General features: G+C 36.5%; 1 protein-coding gene across 1 annotated transcript; it reads left to right on the top strand.

The window, feature by feature from the left end:
- The first annotated feature begins 15,421 nt into the window (after positions 1–15,421).
- On the top strand, positions 15,422–18,920 carry LOC129364540 (beta-1,4-galactosyltransferase 1-like). Its single transcript, XM_055037225.1, has 2 exons — positions 15,422–16,592; positions 17,585–18,920. Exons 1-2 carry the CDS (start codon positions 16,212–16,214, stop codon positions 18,251–18,253), a joined length of 1,050 nt encoding a protein of 349 aa, XP_054893200.1. The 5' UTR covers positions 15,422–16,211; the 3' UTR covers positions 18,254–18,920.
- The last annotated feature ends 624 nt before the right edge of the window (positions 18,921–19,544 follow it).

The following is a 19,544-nucleotide window of genomic DNA, read 5'->3' as shown; positions in this document are numbered from 1 at the left end:
ATGTCAAACAAGTGGGGCTTTTTCCATTACATCCATTATATAACAGCAAAGTATATTAGCTTTGTATTTTGGCTTTACACATGACCAAAAAAGAAAAGAAAAAGAAAAAAACATGATGCACTGCTAATTCAGAGCATGAAAACAAAAGATACTTTCCTTTCAATATGTGATAATGGTTTTCTGGTAATGGAGTTTGCCTAAAAAATGGGGAGATTCAAGCAAGGAGCAAAGACGATGGGGAAAGATGGACAAGCCATTATTTTACAGAGGATGGGGACAACAGCGCAAGAACAACAACCTACAGATTTCTGTTGAAGTGCTCTCTTGTATGATTACCCCTCCATGCCCTCCGACACTTTTCTTTCTGCCTACAAGCAATGATTTGTGTGCATTCCTGTAGCTTTTTGGTTTTAACACCAGGGGGTCTGAGCCCCAGAGGGCAATGTGCATGCATCAGTGTATCTACAACCGAGAGCATATGCATTCACTCATACCTAATGCTTGTGCATGCTCACACAGAAGCGTGACCATGTGTCCATAAACTTTTCAGTTTTTATTCATGTGGCCAAGATAGAGACCGTATTCCATCTTCAAAACACACGGTGCCACCATCAAATGAGTCACCCCTTTCATCTGCTTCCACTGCCCTCAGTTACTCCAGCTTCCACGCCTTGCCTAATGGATTTTCAAATGCAGGTACATGATTTCTTTCAAGACTTGACAAGCATTTTCCTTTGTGTTTAGGGATGAGGATCAAGCCCTGAGTGGTTCGTTGCTGTTTGTGTTGTTGAGAGATTCTACATACAGATCAGGAGCACTTTTGCTGAACTTGTTTGAGAAGGCCAAATGCGAGATGTCTACATGTATATTTCCACATGTTCCTGGGCAAAGCAGCTAAAATACCCTTGTGTGATGTTTCTGCTATTGTGCAATCTGGGTATTCTTCCATTAAACATTAGGAGTGGGAACTCAAACAGGGGCATATTTTAGAAGTTTATTTGATAAAAACCAGATTGGAAAAAAATATTTAGTCTACTTTACTCTTCAGCATTTTCAAAAACTGCAGCTAGTCCAATCGGGCTAGTTCTAAAACTAATTTAGACACTGCAAACAGAAAACGGGACTACTGTTTTTGACTACTGGTAATAGTTCAGTGTTTCAACCGAACTGTGACCATAGGAATCGAATGCTTATAGGAAATGTTGTATTTAAGCACATGTCTGGATACTTTTCAACCATCTAAAAGTGGTATACCACCTTAATAACAATCCACCTTCCCTTTTACTCAAATCTCATGTTTTCAGTGTGTTCTTATTTGTAAACACAACAGATAAAAACTGTTTTTACCCATCACCTTTTAATACATAGTTAAAAGCCTATTATACATCACTGGTCGTGCAGTTGAAATGCTTTCCATTTTAAATTTAGCTAGGTGAATGGACTTCTACTGACCTTTATAGCCACATGTTGTAAATGAGATAATAAAGATGAGAGAGAGTTGTAGATATATGATGGAAGAGTAGCTAGAAAATTATTGTACATAATCATTAACAGCTCAATCTTACAAACCTTGTTTTTTTAAACTGACATATAGAGCCTAAAGTTGCATGCACAGGCAGGAACAAATATAAAAACAAATATAGCACATGACACTACCTCATATTTTTTATTTTTTTTTTATGTTTTTTACATTGATGACTAAATGAAAACACTGGAATATCTGTAGACATCCCATCATTGACTGTGGATGTGTCGTATGCAGCAATTATGGTCAGTATCAGATAAGATGTGACAAGTTGGCTTCAGGTGCCAAACTCTTGTCCTACCCCTGAATGTAATTGACTGAGATTTACAACTGCCCTCACTGAGCCAAAACAGTCATGTCTTCTAATTAAGTAGAGAGCACTGACAGCCTGGTACCACCTACATTTGGTCCCAGTTGATACAAGTGCCATGTCCTGAGGGTTTCTGTCAGACCCGGTGCACTGCGAATGGTATGACATGTCCCTTTATGTCTCCATTCATCCTGCTCCCTTATCCCGGTCCAACACACCGCTGCCACTACTACCTGTCACTCCCTGACAACTATTTACTTCTAATCATGCTCAGGATGAAAACGGGAGCGTGCCTAAAGAGAAAAACCGTACATGTGTGTCAGCCAGAGATGGAGAGCATGAAAGAGTGACCAAGTAAGCCAATGAGAGCTTGAACATTAAGGATTTGTTCTCGACTCATAGTTGATATTCTGTCTCTACATTGGTCAGGAGAAAATTGTGGTTCATCCAGAAACTACAGACCTTACACTTCCAGCAGGGACTTTGTGGTAAAGGACGAAAAAAACATAAGCTACACCTAAATAAATCACAGCACTTCTCTTAGGCTAAAATTATACATATGACAGCCTGTCCGTTTTACAAAATGAGAAACCCTTTAAAGGGAGCTACATAAAAAAAAAAAAAAAATTAGTGAGCTGCTTTTCAGAGGAAAAAAAAATCACAATTTGCTTTCTGATAACTAAAGCATGGTTAATATTTTTATAATGAGTTCAGCTTTGTTGAGAACAAGAGAATATAAGAGAAACGAACAATTAAGACATGACTGCTTCTTTCCTCAGGATCAGAGGAAAGAAGACGGACACTGAGCTGCTCGTTTGGACCGATGGGTTCAACCGATCGGCTGCCCACTGGTTATGATTGGGTTGTGATATTTCAGATTGTTAGTATTTAAAGTTGCTTTAATGAGGGACTGAAACTGGGTTTGGAGTAAAACCGTTGTACCAACAATTTGACTGTTGGTACAACAGTTACATTATTTTAAACTTTTTGTAGTTTGGGGCAAGTAATTCAGTGTAGGATATTTAGAAGGCAAACCATAAATTTATGAAGTTTTAACCCCAATAAATTCAAAACTCTTTTTTTTAAAGGAAACTTCCATAATGCTTCCAACAAATAACCATAATAGTACATAGCATTTATAATAGTGAGTCATATCTGTCTGGCGAAGTACTTAAACAACTTGACTGTATCATTTTCTGCAGAATACACAATTTTATATAAACTACGTCTTTAATATTATGTGCTTAAGATATAAGATATAACATGTCCACTTTGTCAGCAGCTGTGCTTACACGAAGCTGTATAAATTTGTTTAATCATTTTTATATATTTCATCCATATCATCATATTCAATCTTTCTTTATACATAAAACTAAGACTCTGAGATATCATTAAAGTAGTGCAACAGAAATTTATACATGTTTGTTCTAAACTTTGCAGTGTTTCTAAACTCATCAAAAACATGAACCTCCAAGAATTTATGATACACAGCCGGCTGACATGGCAACTTAAACTTGCTAGAAGAACTTTTGTCCTTTTCTGACAGCTGACTCCTGAAGTCCCTTCAATTACCTCTCACTAAACCTGGATTTATGAACAGACATTTGTCACGAAGCTGCAAAAACATCCTACAAGATCAGAAATATTAAGAGTGCTTTGCTAAATCGCAGTGCCACACCACAGGATCTGTCTAATAGTTTGAAGTGCATCACAATCAGCCTAATTGGACAGGTGTTTGCAAGCCATTATGACACAAAATTGTCATGTCAGTAGAAGAGACCCAAAACAGCATGACATTCCCAAAAACCTGCTGAAGGATTAGTGCAGTATTAAGATGGAAATGGATTTTTTTTTTTTTTTTTTGATGTGCCAGAGTTGAGAAAAATTAAGATAGTGGGGGAGAAAAACAGAGAGACAGAGAGGAGGAAGATTAAAGAAGAGTAGCACTCACAGTATGAGGTAAGCTACAGTCATCACTTGTCAGCCACCCCTGGTGAGAGAACTCCTCACATAGCCACGGAGACAGATATTAACACTCAACTCCACCTCAAATGATTAATTTATGCAAAGAATGAAATGCGTGCAGTAAACAGCTGTAAACCAATACTTGAATTTTGTACCCTGTTGTGAGATGCAAAAAGAAATTTTAATTAAACTATTTCAGAAAAATGCAATTTCTCACAATGAAACTTCTAAATGTTTTTACTGGTCATTTATCACGTTTTATCACACTAATCAGATGACCACTAGATAAATTTATGATTTGCAGTAGCACAGATAAGATTATTGCTATATATTATCAGAGGGGTGATCAAGAGATGCTATTTTCCTCATTTCTTATCCAAGCAACATTTCCGCACTGTCTGTAGAAAACGGGTTTTGGCAAGTCCAGCTAAGGACACCTTAGTGAACTACAGTGAACCCAAGTCCAAGTAGATGCAGGTAATTATAAGTTTGCAGTTGTCCTTACTAAAGTCTCAGACAGCAGATCCGATTAAAAGAGAGAGCAAAAAATATGTATTTCATTTCTTGCAGAGAGCATCGGGTGATCTAAAAAATAAAAAAAGTCGAGGAAGCTAAAAATCTGTGAATTTCCAATGCTTTGTTGGCATTGATTTCATTCTTTCACTTTATTAATGAAAAGTGGTTCTTTGGCTTGTGCAGACGGATGCTGTCTGTGCACCAACTTACCACCCAGTCCTCCAGAGTTAACTCATTTGAGATATGCTCGTTAATGTCTATGTCAAAACACCACATTTAGGAAATATTACTAAATAAATATTACTTTCAGGTAAACCACACTAAAAATATATTTTGGTATGAACAGGTGTTATGAGTTCTTCATTTGCATTCAGTTTCAAAATCAGAATCTTTTCTTTGCACATAGTTGATGTGCACAAACCACGTTAATTTAAGAGTTTTGAATGGGATCATTACAACTTGGACAACATTACAATTAAAAATCTTGTAAAGAATTTTCCTGGGATAATATCAGTAGGACAGCAGAATATCAAAATCCCAGGGGCAGAATATAGCCAGCAAATTTTAAAATTTTCAACCCCTGAATCAAGTATTTTAAAAGGTTTTCTTCTCAATTCTAAACTTCATAAAACAATACGCTACAAATACTTTTAAGTTTGGACTGTTTTGAGAACATCTTGCTTCTATGACTATGCAAATGTAGACTGAAGCTGTGTTATAATTTACACTAAAACATCTTATTACAATGAAGAAAAAGGAAATTCAAAAACATGTGACACAAGTATAAAGAGAAGGAAAGTAAGTGCATTTTGTGGAAGATAATATCTTGTCATTTCTGAATTTTGCACATTATTTTTGACATGCATTGTTGAGAATAGTGTGTATCAACTTAGAGCACAGGGTGGTAATCACAGTGTTCCTCTGCATCAGGTAAATTACTTTTCTGCCACTTCTCTTAATTCTTTCAAATAAAGTATCCACCGAGCATGAGGAAATTAAATTTAAATGCTACGAGTTCCTCCTAGCGTGACAATTTTCAACTGAATAAATCAGATCTTGTTCAAAAACATAGCATGTGAGCCACATGACAGTCAGCCACGTGTTTCCATGGTGTTACATGAGATCAAGTAATATTATGTCTCGCCGTGACAGTTGAGTTACAGCTACATCCATACCGTGTCAGTAGTACACATGTGGATTACATGTTTGTGAGCAGCAGCTCTGGTGCAGTGAAACAGTAAATCAACCTGTTTATCATCTGGTGTTACAATAGCAGAAAGCTGAACGTTTATTTTACCACTTGTATAATCAATAGTTATTAAACAGTGTTACAGGGGTATAACGTAAAACAAAGAGTTGATCTCAGTGAACTGCTGAGAGGTCACACTAGAATTATAATAAATTAAAGTTATTTATTGTGCTATACATCCAGAAATGTATGAAAATATGCCGAACAGGTTCAAAATACTACTTTTGCTCTTTCTATTGGATGAGAGAAACAAACCTGGAATAAGGCCCTGAATAGATCGGTCTTTCTTGATTTCACCCAAACCAAACGTACTGCAGAACCAATTCAGCCCTGAGCAACTCAAATGTACCGCACCTCCTGAACAAATCACTGGCCGCTGCCATGAACATCATAACACACACACACACTTTAAATCTTTAGAGTACAATATGCACTCACTCTCAGCCGAGGTCCTCTGCACCACTCTAAGCTCCCCTAAACGACCGCATGAAGTACGGTGAGGTTCGTTACCCAATAATGGCGGAAATGGAGCAAAATATCACCTCATTGATCCACTGACAGCACCCAAAGGTCAACAAGGCAGTGTACTTCTCAGGATGAATGGCTTGAATCAAACCCTTTTGGCCAAATGATGAACCAGTGAGAAACCATAGAGTGCTTCAAAGACAGGAACTAAAACCAGGTGAGTCATTTCATACCCTGAAGAGCATTTATAAACCATTTACCTGCTGTCATCGGTGGCTCTGCTAACTAGCCTGCACATTCATGGCAAGCTCAGGTGTGGAGGAGAAGTTGGAGCGCATCAGAGTGTGAGGGTGAGGGCACAGGCAGGCTTGATTGATGGTGCAAAGACCCTTCTACTGGCTCTGACTTCTACAGATGATAGGACCACAAGGCAGAGGACATACATTTTTATAAAGAGGATTATCTGTTTACTAACTGTTACGACTGCCATCGTAATTATGCAAATCTGAGTGTGCAGGTACCTGCTTCTGATTGGCTGACGAAAGACGACGGACGTCCTATTGGTGGTCTCCCGGAGGTGACGGATATAAAAGCTGAAGACGCGCACTTCCTGTCATCCGTCCTCCGCTCATCTCAACCGGCCGCACTATTTCGTTTGTTATGTTTGTAAAAATCATGTAACGTTCTGGAGTTTGTAGGAGTGAGCTGCCGTTTATGTTTCATTAGTTTTCTCCTGTTTTCGTAGTTAGGGAGGTAAGTTTTTGTTATTTGGTTTCTTTATTTTTTTAGGTAAGTTCGTTAATATTTAGATAGTTCCTTTTGTTTGTTGTTTTCGGCATTGGGTTCACTCTGAAGACATCTACTCCCTTGGCTGTAACATTTTGGTATCAACAAGAAAATACATCTTTTTACAATAAATAACGTCATAAAATGTCAATTTTGTTCGTGTTGACCGCTTGAGATCAGAGGAGGATGGATCACTCGTGTTATGACCTGGACCCCTATGGGTCGTAACACTAACAAATATGTATTTATTTATTCATATTAAAGATTTAACCAGTTTAATATTTTATAAAATTGTATTCTATAGCTACCATTTTTTCCATACAAGTATGCAAAATGACCATCACTTGAGAATGGTCAGAAGAAAAACAATCTGAATGCAGCTAATTTCTCCTTACATGCGAATGTTATTAAAAGAGAAATCTGAATGTGCTAAAACTAGTTTTGGCAGCTCAAAGTTGTGCAAAACAAACAAAGCAAACAAAGGAGAGCAAATGTAGGTAACGACATTCGGACTGAAGCATTTGTTCTTCATCGGAGTGCATATATCATAATAATGAAATCATTGCAGTCTTCAAGATCGCACAAAGTTGCAAAAATTAAATAAGCCTGGAAAAGGAAGAAACTGTCTTTCAGTGTAAAAATGTTTAGTGTGGTTAACAACACCATCTTTATCCTTGCTTTTGTCAAAGTTGGTGGGAGAATAAACAAAAAATTAAGTAAATCCAGAGCAGGCATGCCTTGTGAAATCATTTTTACATGTAAAACACACAGATGTCTGCTAGTATGTCAAAATAGGCCATCACAATATGAAACACGATGGATGGACTGAGCCATTGTAGTAAGGCTTTTTAACTCTGGTTCTATGCTCCTGTAGGCATCATATATTGTGTCAGAAACAATAAAAATTTGAGAAATTCAAGATTTTATCAACAAAAATTTCCTAGAATGTGGTTTATTTATTTGTAAGCTTGTAAAGGTGCCACAACATCAGTGCATTGTGCATGTGTATGTGTTTCCAGGCACGTGTGTCACCGGGGTAATTAGGAATAGGAAGGAAGGAGAGATCAAAGGAGGCAGTTTGCACCCTTCATTTTAGTTTTGATAAGAGTGGGTGTCTGCAAGCATGCGTTTCTGTCTGCGTGTGTGTATATGCATGCTTTTGCGCTAGCGTGATGATCTCCACCAGGCTTTGATGCTGTAAGCTCTGCCGGTTAATGTACTACGGATAAAAATACTACACCATGTAATCTGGCATTTATCCCTCGAGAGCAGAAACCCAAAATGTGACACGTGTCAGGAGAAAGGAAGGAACTGAAACACAGAAGAGGAGAAACAGTAGCGGAAGTATGAGACAGAGACTCCAAACTGATTTTAAATGCATTGGTAATTCTGCACATGCAAAGCAGTTTCCACTAATTATTTGAACTTAAGTCGCCATAGTTGGGAGAAAAAAAACACACAAAAAAACAGAAACCCAATTTGTGTTGGAAATAGTTATTAATGCACACAGTAACAAAAGCAGCAAGAATGTTTTTGTGATTTAAACTCACTTTTGTATCTTAAAAACCTCAGTAAATAGTGAAAACACATTGCAAATAACTCAATGTGTGTCTTCTTTGTCTATTTTGTGCTTTAAGATCTCAAATGGGTTAAAAAACAAATGTGATAATCCTTAAACTAGCTAAAGAAACATCCCACTTGAAATGTTTGGACAGGAAATGATAATGGTCCTATGTAATGGCACCAAAGCCAACAAGATGTTTTTTTTTTTTTTTTACTACACAGATGCACTGGTAAAACGCCCATTGTTGTGTTTTGTAAGAAACACACACAAAAAAATAAAATAAAAAAGGAAAAATAGAAAGAGAAGAATAATTCTGAAAATGTGTAGATTATACATTTATTATCAAACCTCTGCATCTCTAGAATCTTCTCAAGCTTACATTCTTAGGAAAACAAGGGTGTGGCATTTCAAACACAGAAGAGTGTTTAAAATGCAAAATGCAATGCAAAAATAAAATGTTTCTAGTATTTAAATTATTTTTCTAAATGTAACTTAACCATAACTATAACTATTCATATTGCAGGAGGTTGTTTCCACTATACAGAAAACTAGACTTCAGAGATGAAAATAAATAAATAAAACAGGAAACGGTTACAAGTAGAACTGGCCTTTCCGACATAGCATGCAACTTTTTATTACAGTACTGCCTTCAGCAAATTTATGTTTGCTACTGTATGAGTACATTGTGAGACTTTGCACTTATTAAATGAGCAAATTAAATGAAAAAAATCACATACCAGAAATTTCAATTACCCATGTTCATTCTGCTAGCAACACATCAGTAGCAGTCAAACATTTTTTTTTCAAACAATATGTTTCGATTAACTTAAAAGGTGAGCAGAAACGTTTTTTAGTGATAGATACAGAGGCCTTTCAGTAAATGTCTTCAAACATCTGTTAGAGGTGAATCAACCCTTTTATGTGAAAGCATAAAGGTTTCTAACCAAAGCAAGAATCAGAATCAATTAAATGCTTAGAATACCAATACGACCCAAACAAATTATTTTCAAAAACTAAGAACATTTATTTTTTTAAATAAATATGCTGTAGACTATGAAACTTTAACTTCATAATCTGACCTTTTCAATGAATAATGGTCACAAGTCAATTAAATGAACAATATTTCTTTCAATCACTTACAAAAACAGTCATCAAGGAATGAGGCCATGAGTTCAATGGCAACATCTAGAAAAATAAAGGTGCAATATTTTTATGTTTTATAGACAACATCTTTTCAAATGTTTTAATAAACTGAAGGACTTTAATAACGTGATGTATTTTGTATAAAAATTGAATATGTTTTAATTTACCGCCACTGAATACTAAACAAGATGTTCAGAGTGAGATAATTTACCACCTTGGTGTTAAGGACTTTAATGAGGGCTTGATCTTTTAATTCACACATTATCATGCCAAAAACAAAGATCAGTTCAGATTTGTGAAAAAGAGTTGCTGATGCCCACAAAGCAGTGGAATAAACAGTGTCAAATACATTTTCCAAGGGTGAAGAACACCCTTGAAAGTAGTATCAAAACATTTAATAGGTCCCATGTCACAGAACAAGCTTGAAAGGAAGCTATTTTTTTTTTTTTTTTTTTTTCCAAAAACGCAGGGCGAATGCTATGGAGAGAATACACTTAAATTAACTACTAAGACTGAATGACTTTTGCCAAGTCCAACATTTTCATCTCAGGTGAGACAATCAGAGCTCTTCATAAGAAGACTGCAAGGTTGCAAACAGAGAACACTCCACATTTTTGATCTGGACCAATTTTCTCCAGTACAAGTGGTGTTAACATTTAACTTGAATTTGTTTCTGATGAGTAAATATATGTTGAAAGATGATGAGAAACCTTTGATCCTCTCCTTATTTCATCTAACAGATGAAATAATAAAAAAAACAAACAAAAAAAGAAAACAAAACAAAAAAAAAATACAACAGACTTGTAGTAAATGCTTATAGTGCACTCGGTTCATTTTGATGCCATTTTTAATAGTCAAACAGACCTCTGTAAACTTTATACGCAAAATCCTCCTGCATGTGCTTGGCAGGTTGAGTTTCCCAGCAAAAACTGTCAAAAAGTGACATGGGTGTCAGAATGTAGACTTCGCCAGCCTAAAAATTGTTGAAACTTGCAGTTACTCATTTTACTTGTGAGTGGGCATGATTCTATGGTCAGTTTTTAATTATTATTTTTTTTTAATAAAGTCTATACCATCAGGATTATTTCCAAAGCTCCCAGAGGAGTGAAGTGCACAAGACCATGTTCTACGATTCAGACAGGCAAGAAAATTACTTTTGAAGTCTGTTTAACTGAGATGGGAAGGAGTGGCAGTAATGAAGGTAGAAATAAGCGAACAAATGTGTGAGCAAGTGAGCAGCTGTTCGAGGCAGTAGCTGTGAGACTGAGCAAACAAAGTGATGGAAAGTGAGACTCCACAAAGCTACCTATCTGGGAATGGAGAATAAGATGGCTCGGAGTGAAGACCATACGTCAATTGGTCCTAATTGAGTGTCTTTCCTTCCTTCCCCACTTGCAACTGACACGTCGCCCCCAGGTCCATTTCTACATGACTTCATGCCATGTAGAAAACGAGAGCGATGAATGATAACGGGAGACGAGGACGGAGCTTGTCATCTCTCCTTCCCTGGCTTCTCACCCACAGCCCTCGTGACTCACTGTGGGGCTGAGTTTCTCCAACTTTTGAGGTACTGAAGTCACCAACACTTAAAGACTGCAAATGCATGCCAGTTGAAGGAAAGTGTGGCAAACTGCTGACAACTAAACTGAGATCAAATTCTTGAACTGGTGTTGGAAAAACTCAGGCAAGGAGGAGTAATTTGGTGCTTCTGCTCTGCTGTGAAGCCAGACTGCTAATTCGACACACTTGGCAGAGTGGGTACTAGCAACGAGGGAAAACCAGACGAAAACATTTAGATAATTCAAAAATAGTGCATTTCCATTGCTTTTTATTCATTTCTGCTTTCAGTCAAGGGGGCAATTTTCAGTCAGAAGACATGAGCAGCAATACTTATTTTTAGGATGGGTACAGTTCACCTTGTCAAACCATAAGCCAGAATGCTTATGTTTTGAGAACGATGCTTTTCCTTCAGCAGGCACATGTAAGATGATCAATCTGACGGAGGTTGATCTGTTAACCAGAAATTGGGCAAACATTCCAATGCTTATATATGTAAAGATGAGGTTTGTCCAAAACAGTCTGCAAGTCTAATTCAAGCAAAAGATGACTTTGCTTAGTTGTAATGATTTGTTTTAATGTGAATATTTAATGTGCACCGATTATTGCTTTTGGTGTTAGATTTGTTTGCTTTGGTTTTTTGTTTGTTTGTTTTCTGCCAACCCCTTCCCATGGTTCCTTCCTGTAAATCACTTAAGGTATAAAAGACAGTTGGGTTTTCTTAGTGTGGAATGTGTTGGTGAACACATGATGTGCAGTACACATATGATTTGACCTCAAACTTGATTTTATTGTTTTGCATCTACCGGTCAAAACTAACACTGGAGTTCAAAACAACCAGTCCTGAAAGTTCAGTAGCTGATCCCAGCAATATCGTTCTCTCATGTGGGATTCAGTTATTTCACTAAAGTCATGTTGCTGTTTTTCACTTTGTCTTTATGTGGTATATAAAGCCATTGCTGTGGTTAGCTTAGTAGCGTACTTTTTAAATCAAAGATTTATTTATTTTTATTTTTTGTCACAGACATGCGTTCAGCACACTTGCTGTGAACAGATATGTTTAGCTTAAAATGTGTACGTAACTGATACAAACTGAATGTCAAAACTGCAACTGTTGTAAGGCCTTAAAAGAACATTTTAGCTGTATAAAATAACTGGAATCCATTGCAGGGGGGGAAAAATAGGTGCAGGAAGGGTATCATCTCTTCCATTCACTTAAAAGTGAGCTTTCTCAAAGCTTGGAGGGTTGATTTAAACTGAATGTGTTAGCTGATCGCTTCAGGGAAAATTTCACAAGGAATTTAAACTATGGGTTGTAAACCTGAGAAAAGAAACACGGTAAGCACCAAGGCATTTTCTAAAGAAGCCCAAAGACAGCCTATTACATTATAACTCCAAGATCAAACCTCCACACATTTCCATCATTTTGCATCTGTGGAATAAAAGCGGTGGAATGCAAGTGCTGAGTAGTGAATACATATCAAAAAACAGATTTTGTCAGGCCATTTGGGCAATGAGAAGCAGGTGGAGTGTAAAAGGAAGGTTGAAGAGGTGTGTGCGCATATACACCAACATTCACACATACACGCACGCACACAAAGCGCTTTGTTCCCCGGGGTAGACCATGGAGCCGTCAGAACCACTCTGATTTTGAATTAACCCTGATTGGCTGTCATTGCACTCCCTTCTACACAGCTGAGACCACTCAAAACTGCACACATGCACACACAATCATATATGCACACAAACACATACACTTGTATGGTCTGGGCATCATGTTTCACTAAACCGCTGAGTTCTCTAAGCTGGAACTAGGCCTGTTTTGTACATGTGCGTACCTTTGTGTATACGCCTGCACAGAAGCGATCTATGCAATCTAAATAATTTCAAATAGAGTGTACATAGATATTCTTCTCTGCTTTATTTTTACCATCAGAATATTAATTTAGAATTCTAAAAATTAATAAATTATATTAAAACACACAAGGAAGAAGATTTAATTAAACATTTAACAGTCAGTTCTGTATTTAACACTTTAATTTCTCTATATGGTCTTTTTCCTGGTACTATTGCAGTCTGGCATTTTCTGACTAATGAAGCCCATTCTAGACCATTTTAGTCTATAAACCAACTGAAAAATAAATGGGAAATTATTTATATTTCTCCAATGAAGATTACAGATTGAGCTTGAGATTAGCTGCGGCTAACTTCACCTGTCTCATTTCCAATGCAAACTTCTGAAAGAGCTAATCATTTGAGACATATTCATGACATTCTCTTTCTAGTTTTATGCGTTTTTCTTTAGATATGTGTATTGAATAAAATAAGCAGGTAGATTCCCCCCATTCCGCCCTACCATGTTGTCTGGATGTTGTTTTACTGGCTATACTTTAATACCATCTAGTGGTAAAAACTGTATCTGCACTCATAACAGTGTTCTTTTGTAGTCTAATCTTAATGGAAATAAATGTATTTGTTCTCCTATTTAGCTCAAAATAACATCCACTATGTTTGGGAGCTTATTCCACTGTGCAGACTTTATGTGCAAACAAAAGGGGCCCATTGTCCTTTATCAAAACTGACAGCACAGGTAAACATAAGACTTCATTGAACTTTACATCATATACCCACATCAAAACCATACATGGAGTTTTGCTTTCATTCTTTCATGCATGTTTGAGAAATCCTTGAATCTTCTGTGGAAACTGTTTGGGGTGTCGAAACATCTGGTCTCACCAAGCACCGCCGGTTCCATGCAGGTCCTCAATATTCCAGGCTTCTGCCTCAGAGGTCATCAACCCCACCTTCTCCAGTTAGCTCCTTCAGACTAGTTGCTTCTGCAGTTAGGAAGCACCTGGTGGAACTGTGAATTTGCAGAGCTTATTATATGATCTATTCCTCAGTCCAATGTTATGAAAAACTTTTGTAAATGTTGAGATGTCTTTTCCATTTGCACAACAGCAGGTGATATTGATTGTCAAACTGTCCTCTTTCTAAGTGGACAGTTCAATTTCACAGAAGTTTGATATACTTGGAGTTATATTGTGTTGTTTGAGTGTTCCCTTTATTTTTTTGATTTTTTATTTTTTATTTTTATATATCTCACAACTGTGAAACCTGAATATGAATGGAATCGTCCAATGTTTATGAAGACGTTTACTTTTCATCACCAAAAGTTGTTTTATTTTTGCTTGAAGTCATCAACCTGTGGGGATGGCAGATTAAAATTAGCATGCATGACAAGATTAAGTACTGTGAATGAAAGTTGAAATTTATTTAGTGAATTAGTCTATTTTGTGATTCAATATAATAATAATAATAATAATAATAATAATAATAATAATAATAATAATAATAATAATACATTTTATTTTAAAGTGCTTTTATGAGTACTTAAAGACTTTTTACTGGAGTACAACAATGTAAAATCAAACAATTTATCACTACATGTAAAAACACGCAAAAAGGGCAGATTTAAACAACAAAAGCCATTTTAAACAGGTGGGTTTTGCATTCTTGTCAGTGGGGAGATCAGAGCACATACAGAGCAATTGAAGCACTAAGTTCCAGAAGGTGGCAGCAGAATAGCCTCTCCCAGGTGAGCACAGTGTCAGAGCTGATAACTCCCAAATAAAAGGGTAACTTTTGTTTGATAGTTATCAGTAGCACATATACGATCAGGAATTGTAACTTTTTGAAACTTTGATAAAATAATTAACAAACACATAAATAGACACATGAGCTTCATTTGTTTCCGTATTGTTTCTGTTGACCACAAAAAGGTTTCTCGTATGGCGGAAGCAGAAATGCTGCAGTTTCCCATAAACCACTTGGCACCGTTTCTCTACTGATCTTGTTTCTACATGTCACTTGTCACAAGAACAGCCGCCATTGTAGTACTAACACATCACAATGCAGGGTTAGTAGGATGTTAAATTTAATCCTATCTGTTTTACATTGCCAAAAAATAAAACATAAAATAATTGTTTGATAAGCTGACCTTTTATTTGCAAATGAACACCTTGTAGGAGATATATTTGCATAACTCTGTTGTAAACAATAATCTTTTGCATTTCATCATTTCATAACATGAAACCTGAGGTTCTTTTGGGTGAAAAAATGTTTGAAACCTGTTGGTTCTTTTTCTCTACAAAAATGTATTGTTTTTTTACTAGTTCTTTGTATGCTGTGACAACACCCTGTCGTCAGGTTTTTTTTTGTTTGTTTTTTTTTCCGCCTGGGCCCAAAGTTCAGATTGTGTTTGACGGCACTCCCCTTACCGACTCTGTGATTGGCCAGCCTTCTGGTGAACAGGGAAGTTTGCAGTGCTGGTTTCTTATCACTGAGATTCCAGTTCCGAAAGCTGCTCTAAGAGGAAATGCACTCATTTCTGTTCCATTCAGCGTGAGCCGGTGCTTTGCTGTGGTGTTTGACGGGCATACCTTTTTGAGACAGAGCAAAGACGTAAACAGATTGGATTACATGGACACTGGTGGCAGAACAGACAGAAATTCATAAAGTTGAAGATGTCTGGCAGTTAAGTTTTGTTTTGTTTTTTTTTCTAAGAAGGCTTCCTGACTGCGTTTTGAGTGTGGCCTGCTGAGGACTCGGCACCATCAAATACATGCCTGTAGAGGGCGCAATCTGACAAAATTTGGCTTCTTTAAGGTTTGTCTCAGCATTATTTTGCTCCCGCATTAAGTTAGTATTTTTAACTTTTATTCCAAGTGAAATTGTCTTATGTAAATAAGTCAAACAAATATTCCCTTAAAACTTTCTATTCCTGATTTAAATTTTTGCTGAAACAACAACCGATTGGAGTGAATACTAAATACTAAATTAAATTTATGATAATTATCACTAAATTGAATTGCTATGTATATTTTGACTCATAAAAATGGTTTTGACCATTTCAAATTTGAAACCTCAAACCTTCTCATTTTCACACGTAGACATGTAGCCAAACCTGATCTGCCTGTTAAACAAGGAAGTTAATGCAAGAAAAAAAAAAAAAAAGATCTGGTTACTTGTGTTTTTAGGTGAGGTTTGACTTGCAAAGGCAGAACTACAGGAAGCAGAGCTGTGAAAGCTCACTTCTGCATGCAAGCACAGGACATCGGGGATTTTAAAAATGCTGAAACAACTCTTGGCCTTTGTGTCACTTTTTGCCTTCCTCAGCCTTTTGTTTTATTCTGTGGTGTTATACCATTATAAAAATGTTTATTATGGTATTCATGTTGTTCACCGCTTTGTAAATGAAAACCAGACATATTCCTGGAAGTTACTAGATAATTTAAATGTTCCGAGTTCCGAGGTCAGTGTCACAAGGAAGCCAATTAGCCCAACAAAAATTTTGGATCCATGTCCCGAAACATCACCAAAACTTGTGGGTCCTCTGAAAGTGGAGTTCAATACAAGACGGACATTAGAAAATGTGAAAGCGGAGTCAAGTTCTTCAGAACTTCAGATGGGAGGACGGTACAAGCCACCTGATTGTATCTCCCGACAAAAGGTAGGAAAAAACTCATAACTCTTCAATTAAAGCAAATAGCAAAATTGCTACTATGATGTCTTATGTCACAAAACATATGTTTTTTAGTCATGAAAGACTGAATTAACTCAGAATGTAGAAAAAAACATCCTATTCCCATTTTTAGGCAAATCATTTTTGAAAAATTATTCAAAATGTTACACAAAATAGACAACAGTGAAAATTAAACTGAGATGTATTAATTAGAAAATCAGATCTTATTTCTGTGCTATGTCCTTTTTTAGGGAGTTTGATCAGTTAATCAGTTTCCCTGTAACTGAACAAGTTCTACCTGTTTGTTTGGTGAATTCCTGTTTTGTCAACTATTTTCCAGTATGCAGAGGCTTGTAAAAGTAAAAGTAAAAAGTCATTATAAGTCATTATAAGATGCAAATAAAAACATAAAAGACTGTTGTAGTAGCATGATCCACAGTGAAAAAGGCAAGGTGTATGAACAGTTTAAGACTTTGTATTTGCAAGTGAAGGTAAAGAAGATGAAAAGAAAAACTAGAAATAAACAACCTTACTTTCATTGCAGAAGTTAGTTTGTGACTAACTTCCACACAATAGTGAAAAAATGGACTTCCAAAGTGCTTGAGTAAAAGGTAACTCGGCTTCTTCTCTTGTTTCTTGAGCGCAATTCTAAAAATAATGTCTACCCACCGTAGATTCTCGACTAAACGGCCTCTTCAGTTTGAAGTTACTTTTTCAACATGGCTGAGAAATGGACTTATAGTCCTGGGAGTTTATAATGAACCCGGAGTCAAACCTGAAATGCTAAACAGGAGTTTTTTACTATGACTTTACATCATATTTGTAAAACGTTACCCAACTCAATCTTACCATTTCTATCATTTCTAACCATTTTTCAATAGTAAGGAAGAAAATTTTAAAAAGTCTCAAATTTGTCATGACAATTATGAATGTATGTATAAAGTAATTTCACACATGATTTTTTATTTTTATTTTTTCAGGTGGCAATTATCATCCCATTCCGAAATCGACATGAGCACCTGGTACATTGGCTTTATTACTTGCATCCTATCTTGATGCGACAACAGCTGGACTACGGCGTGTACGTCATCAACCAGGATGGGGAAGGAATCTTCAACCGAGCTAAACTGATGAATGTTGGATTTGCAGAAGCACAGAAGGAATATGATTATGATTGCTTTGTCTTCTCTGATGTTGACCTGGTGCCTCTTGATGACCGTAACATCTACAAATGCTATGACAATCCCAGACATTTGGCTGTGGCCATGGACAAGTTTAACTTTCATCTACCCTACAATACCTACTTTGGTGGGGTCTCCTCACTGTCGAAGCAACAGTTCTCTAAAATAAATGGCTGTCCAAACAGTTACTGGGGTTGGGGCGGTGAGGACGACGACATTTACAGGCGCGTCATCTTCCATGGAATGTCCATTTCTCGACCAGATGGAGTGATTGGGAAGTACAGGATGGTCAGGCATCAAAGAGACAAACACAATGAGCCCAATCCAGAGAATCCCGGAAAACTTAGTAAAACGAAGTCTACCATGGACAAAGATGGACTAAATACCCTCAGCTACACAGTCAAGGATATCTCAAAGGATTTATTATTTACTTTCATCACTGTGGACATTCAAGCTCCAGCAAGTTGATGGAAATTGTAAAATATGGGTAAATTACAGGGTAATTTACTGTGATCAGTAAATTACTGAACACAGAGTCTGTTGTGTTCAGTAGGTTGTCAAACGTTAAACTCTTGAGGGAAAATGACAGGTTTTCTGTGAGGTGCTGATTTAAATGGTTTACGGTTTAGAAGAAAAGCAACTTTCCTTTTGTGCCAAGCTTTTGAAGAAGAATCATGATCTGCTTGTCTTTTCTTTTTTATATCTTTACAGTGGTAATCTGTAAAACACGTGGGAAGCAAGTGTGTCTAATGGAACTGAAATAGCTGTGAATGAATGAAAACCCTCTCTGTGTGAATGTCTCCAGGTTAGCCATAAAGGAAGTGTGAAATTTGTGGCTAGAATTGTGAAAATTACGATAGGAGAACTTTTGTATCTTTAAAAAAGTTAGGAATGGCATGTTAAAAGGTTTAAGGTTTGTAGCTGACAAGTTTGTCAGTCTCTATCTGATCAGTTCCATCAATATGAAATAGCTTAGATATATCTATGTAATGTGCATAAGTGATACGCTTTTGAAACCAATGATGTTTATGTAGCCATATCAAGGCTGCAAAATTTTGTCTCTTTTTTTCCTTACACTTATTTCCACTTAATTGTCTTAATTTACATTACAAATATAAATTCATATTGAACAACACCTATTTCTTTGTGTTCTCATTTTTCAGTTTAATGATTGAGAATTAAATACGTTTTGGAGATGGTCTTTAGATAGATTAGTCCTTTTATATGTAAGTTGCAATTGCTGCCGAGATCAAGTTGCATAAATCTCCAGGAATTCCCTTGGAATCTGTTACACGTATCTATTCTAACCAGATGAATTGAATTAGAAATGCATATTACATGCTTTTAGCACACCAGCAAGAAAAAAAAATCTTGTGTGTGTTTCTATTGACAGACAGGATTATTACCCAGCATGGAGATCACTGTATAATTTTAAATCAGTTTGAAATACTTTAAGTGGGATTCTATGAAGATGTTTCACAATGAGCAATGACAACAATATTTTTTTTTTTCCCAGAAGATAGCAAAAGTTAACAAATTAGTCTGATTAATACAGTGAAATAATCCACTTCATCAGCTGATCTGATAAACCAGCTGACTGTGTTCCTGCTGGAAAACATTCCAAACCACAAAACTTTTAAAGCACAAAATGCCATACTGTTGCATAACTGTAGCAGACAAAAACTTGAAGCTGACAATGTCCACCTAGCAAGCTGTGGTGTGTGCCACTCCAAAAAAGTATCTAATTTCCAACAAACTC

The sequence above is a fragment of the Poeciliopsis prolifica genome, unplaced genomic scaffold (assembly GCF_027474105.1).
Source record: "Poeciliopsis prolifica strain line A6 unplaced genomic scaffold, Auburn_PproV2 SCAFFOLD012, whole genome shotgun sequence".
NCBI lineage: Eukaryota > Metazoa > Chordata > Actinopteri > Cyprinodontiformes > Poeciliidae > Poeciliopsis > Poeciliopsis prolifica.
The sequence above is the reverse complement of the archived record's forward strand: the minus strand, read 5'-3'. Positions and strand labels throughout refer to the sequence as shown.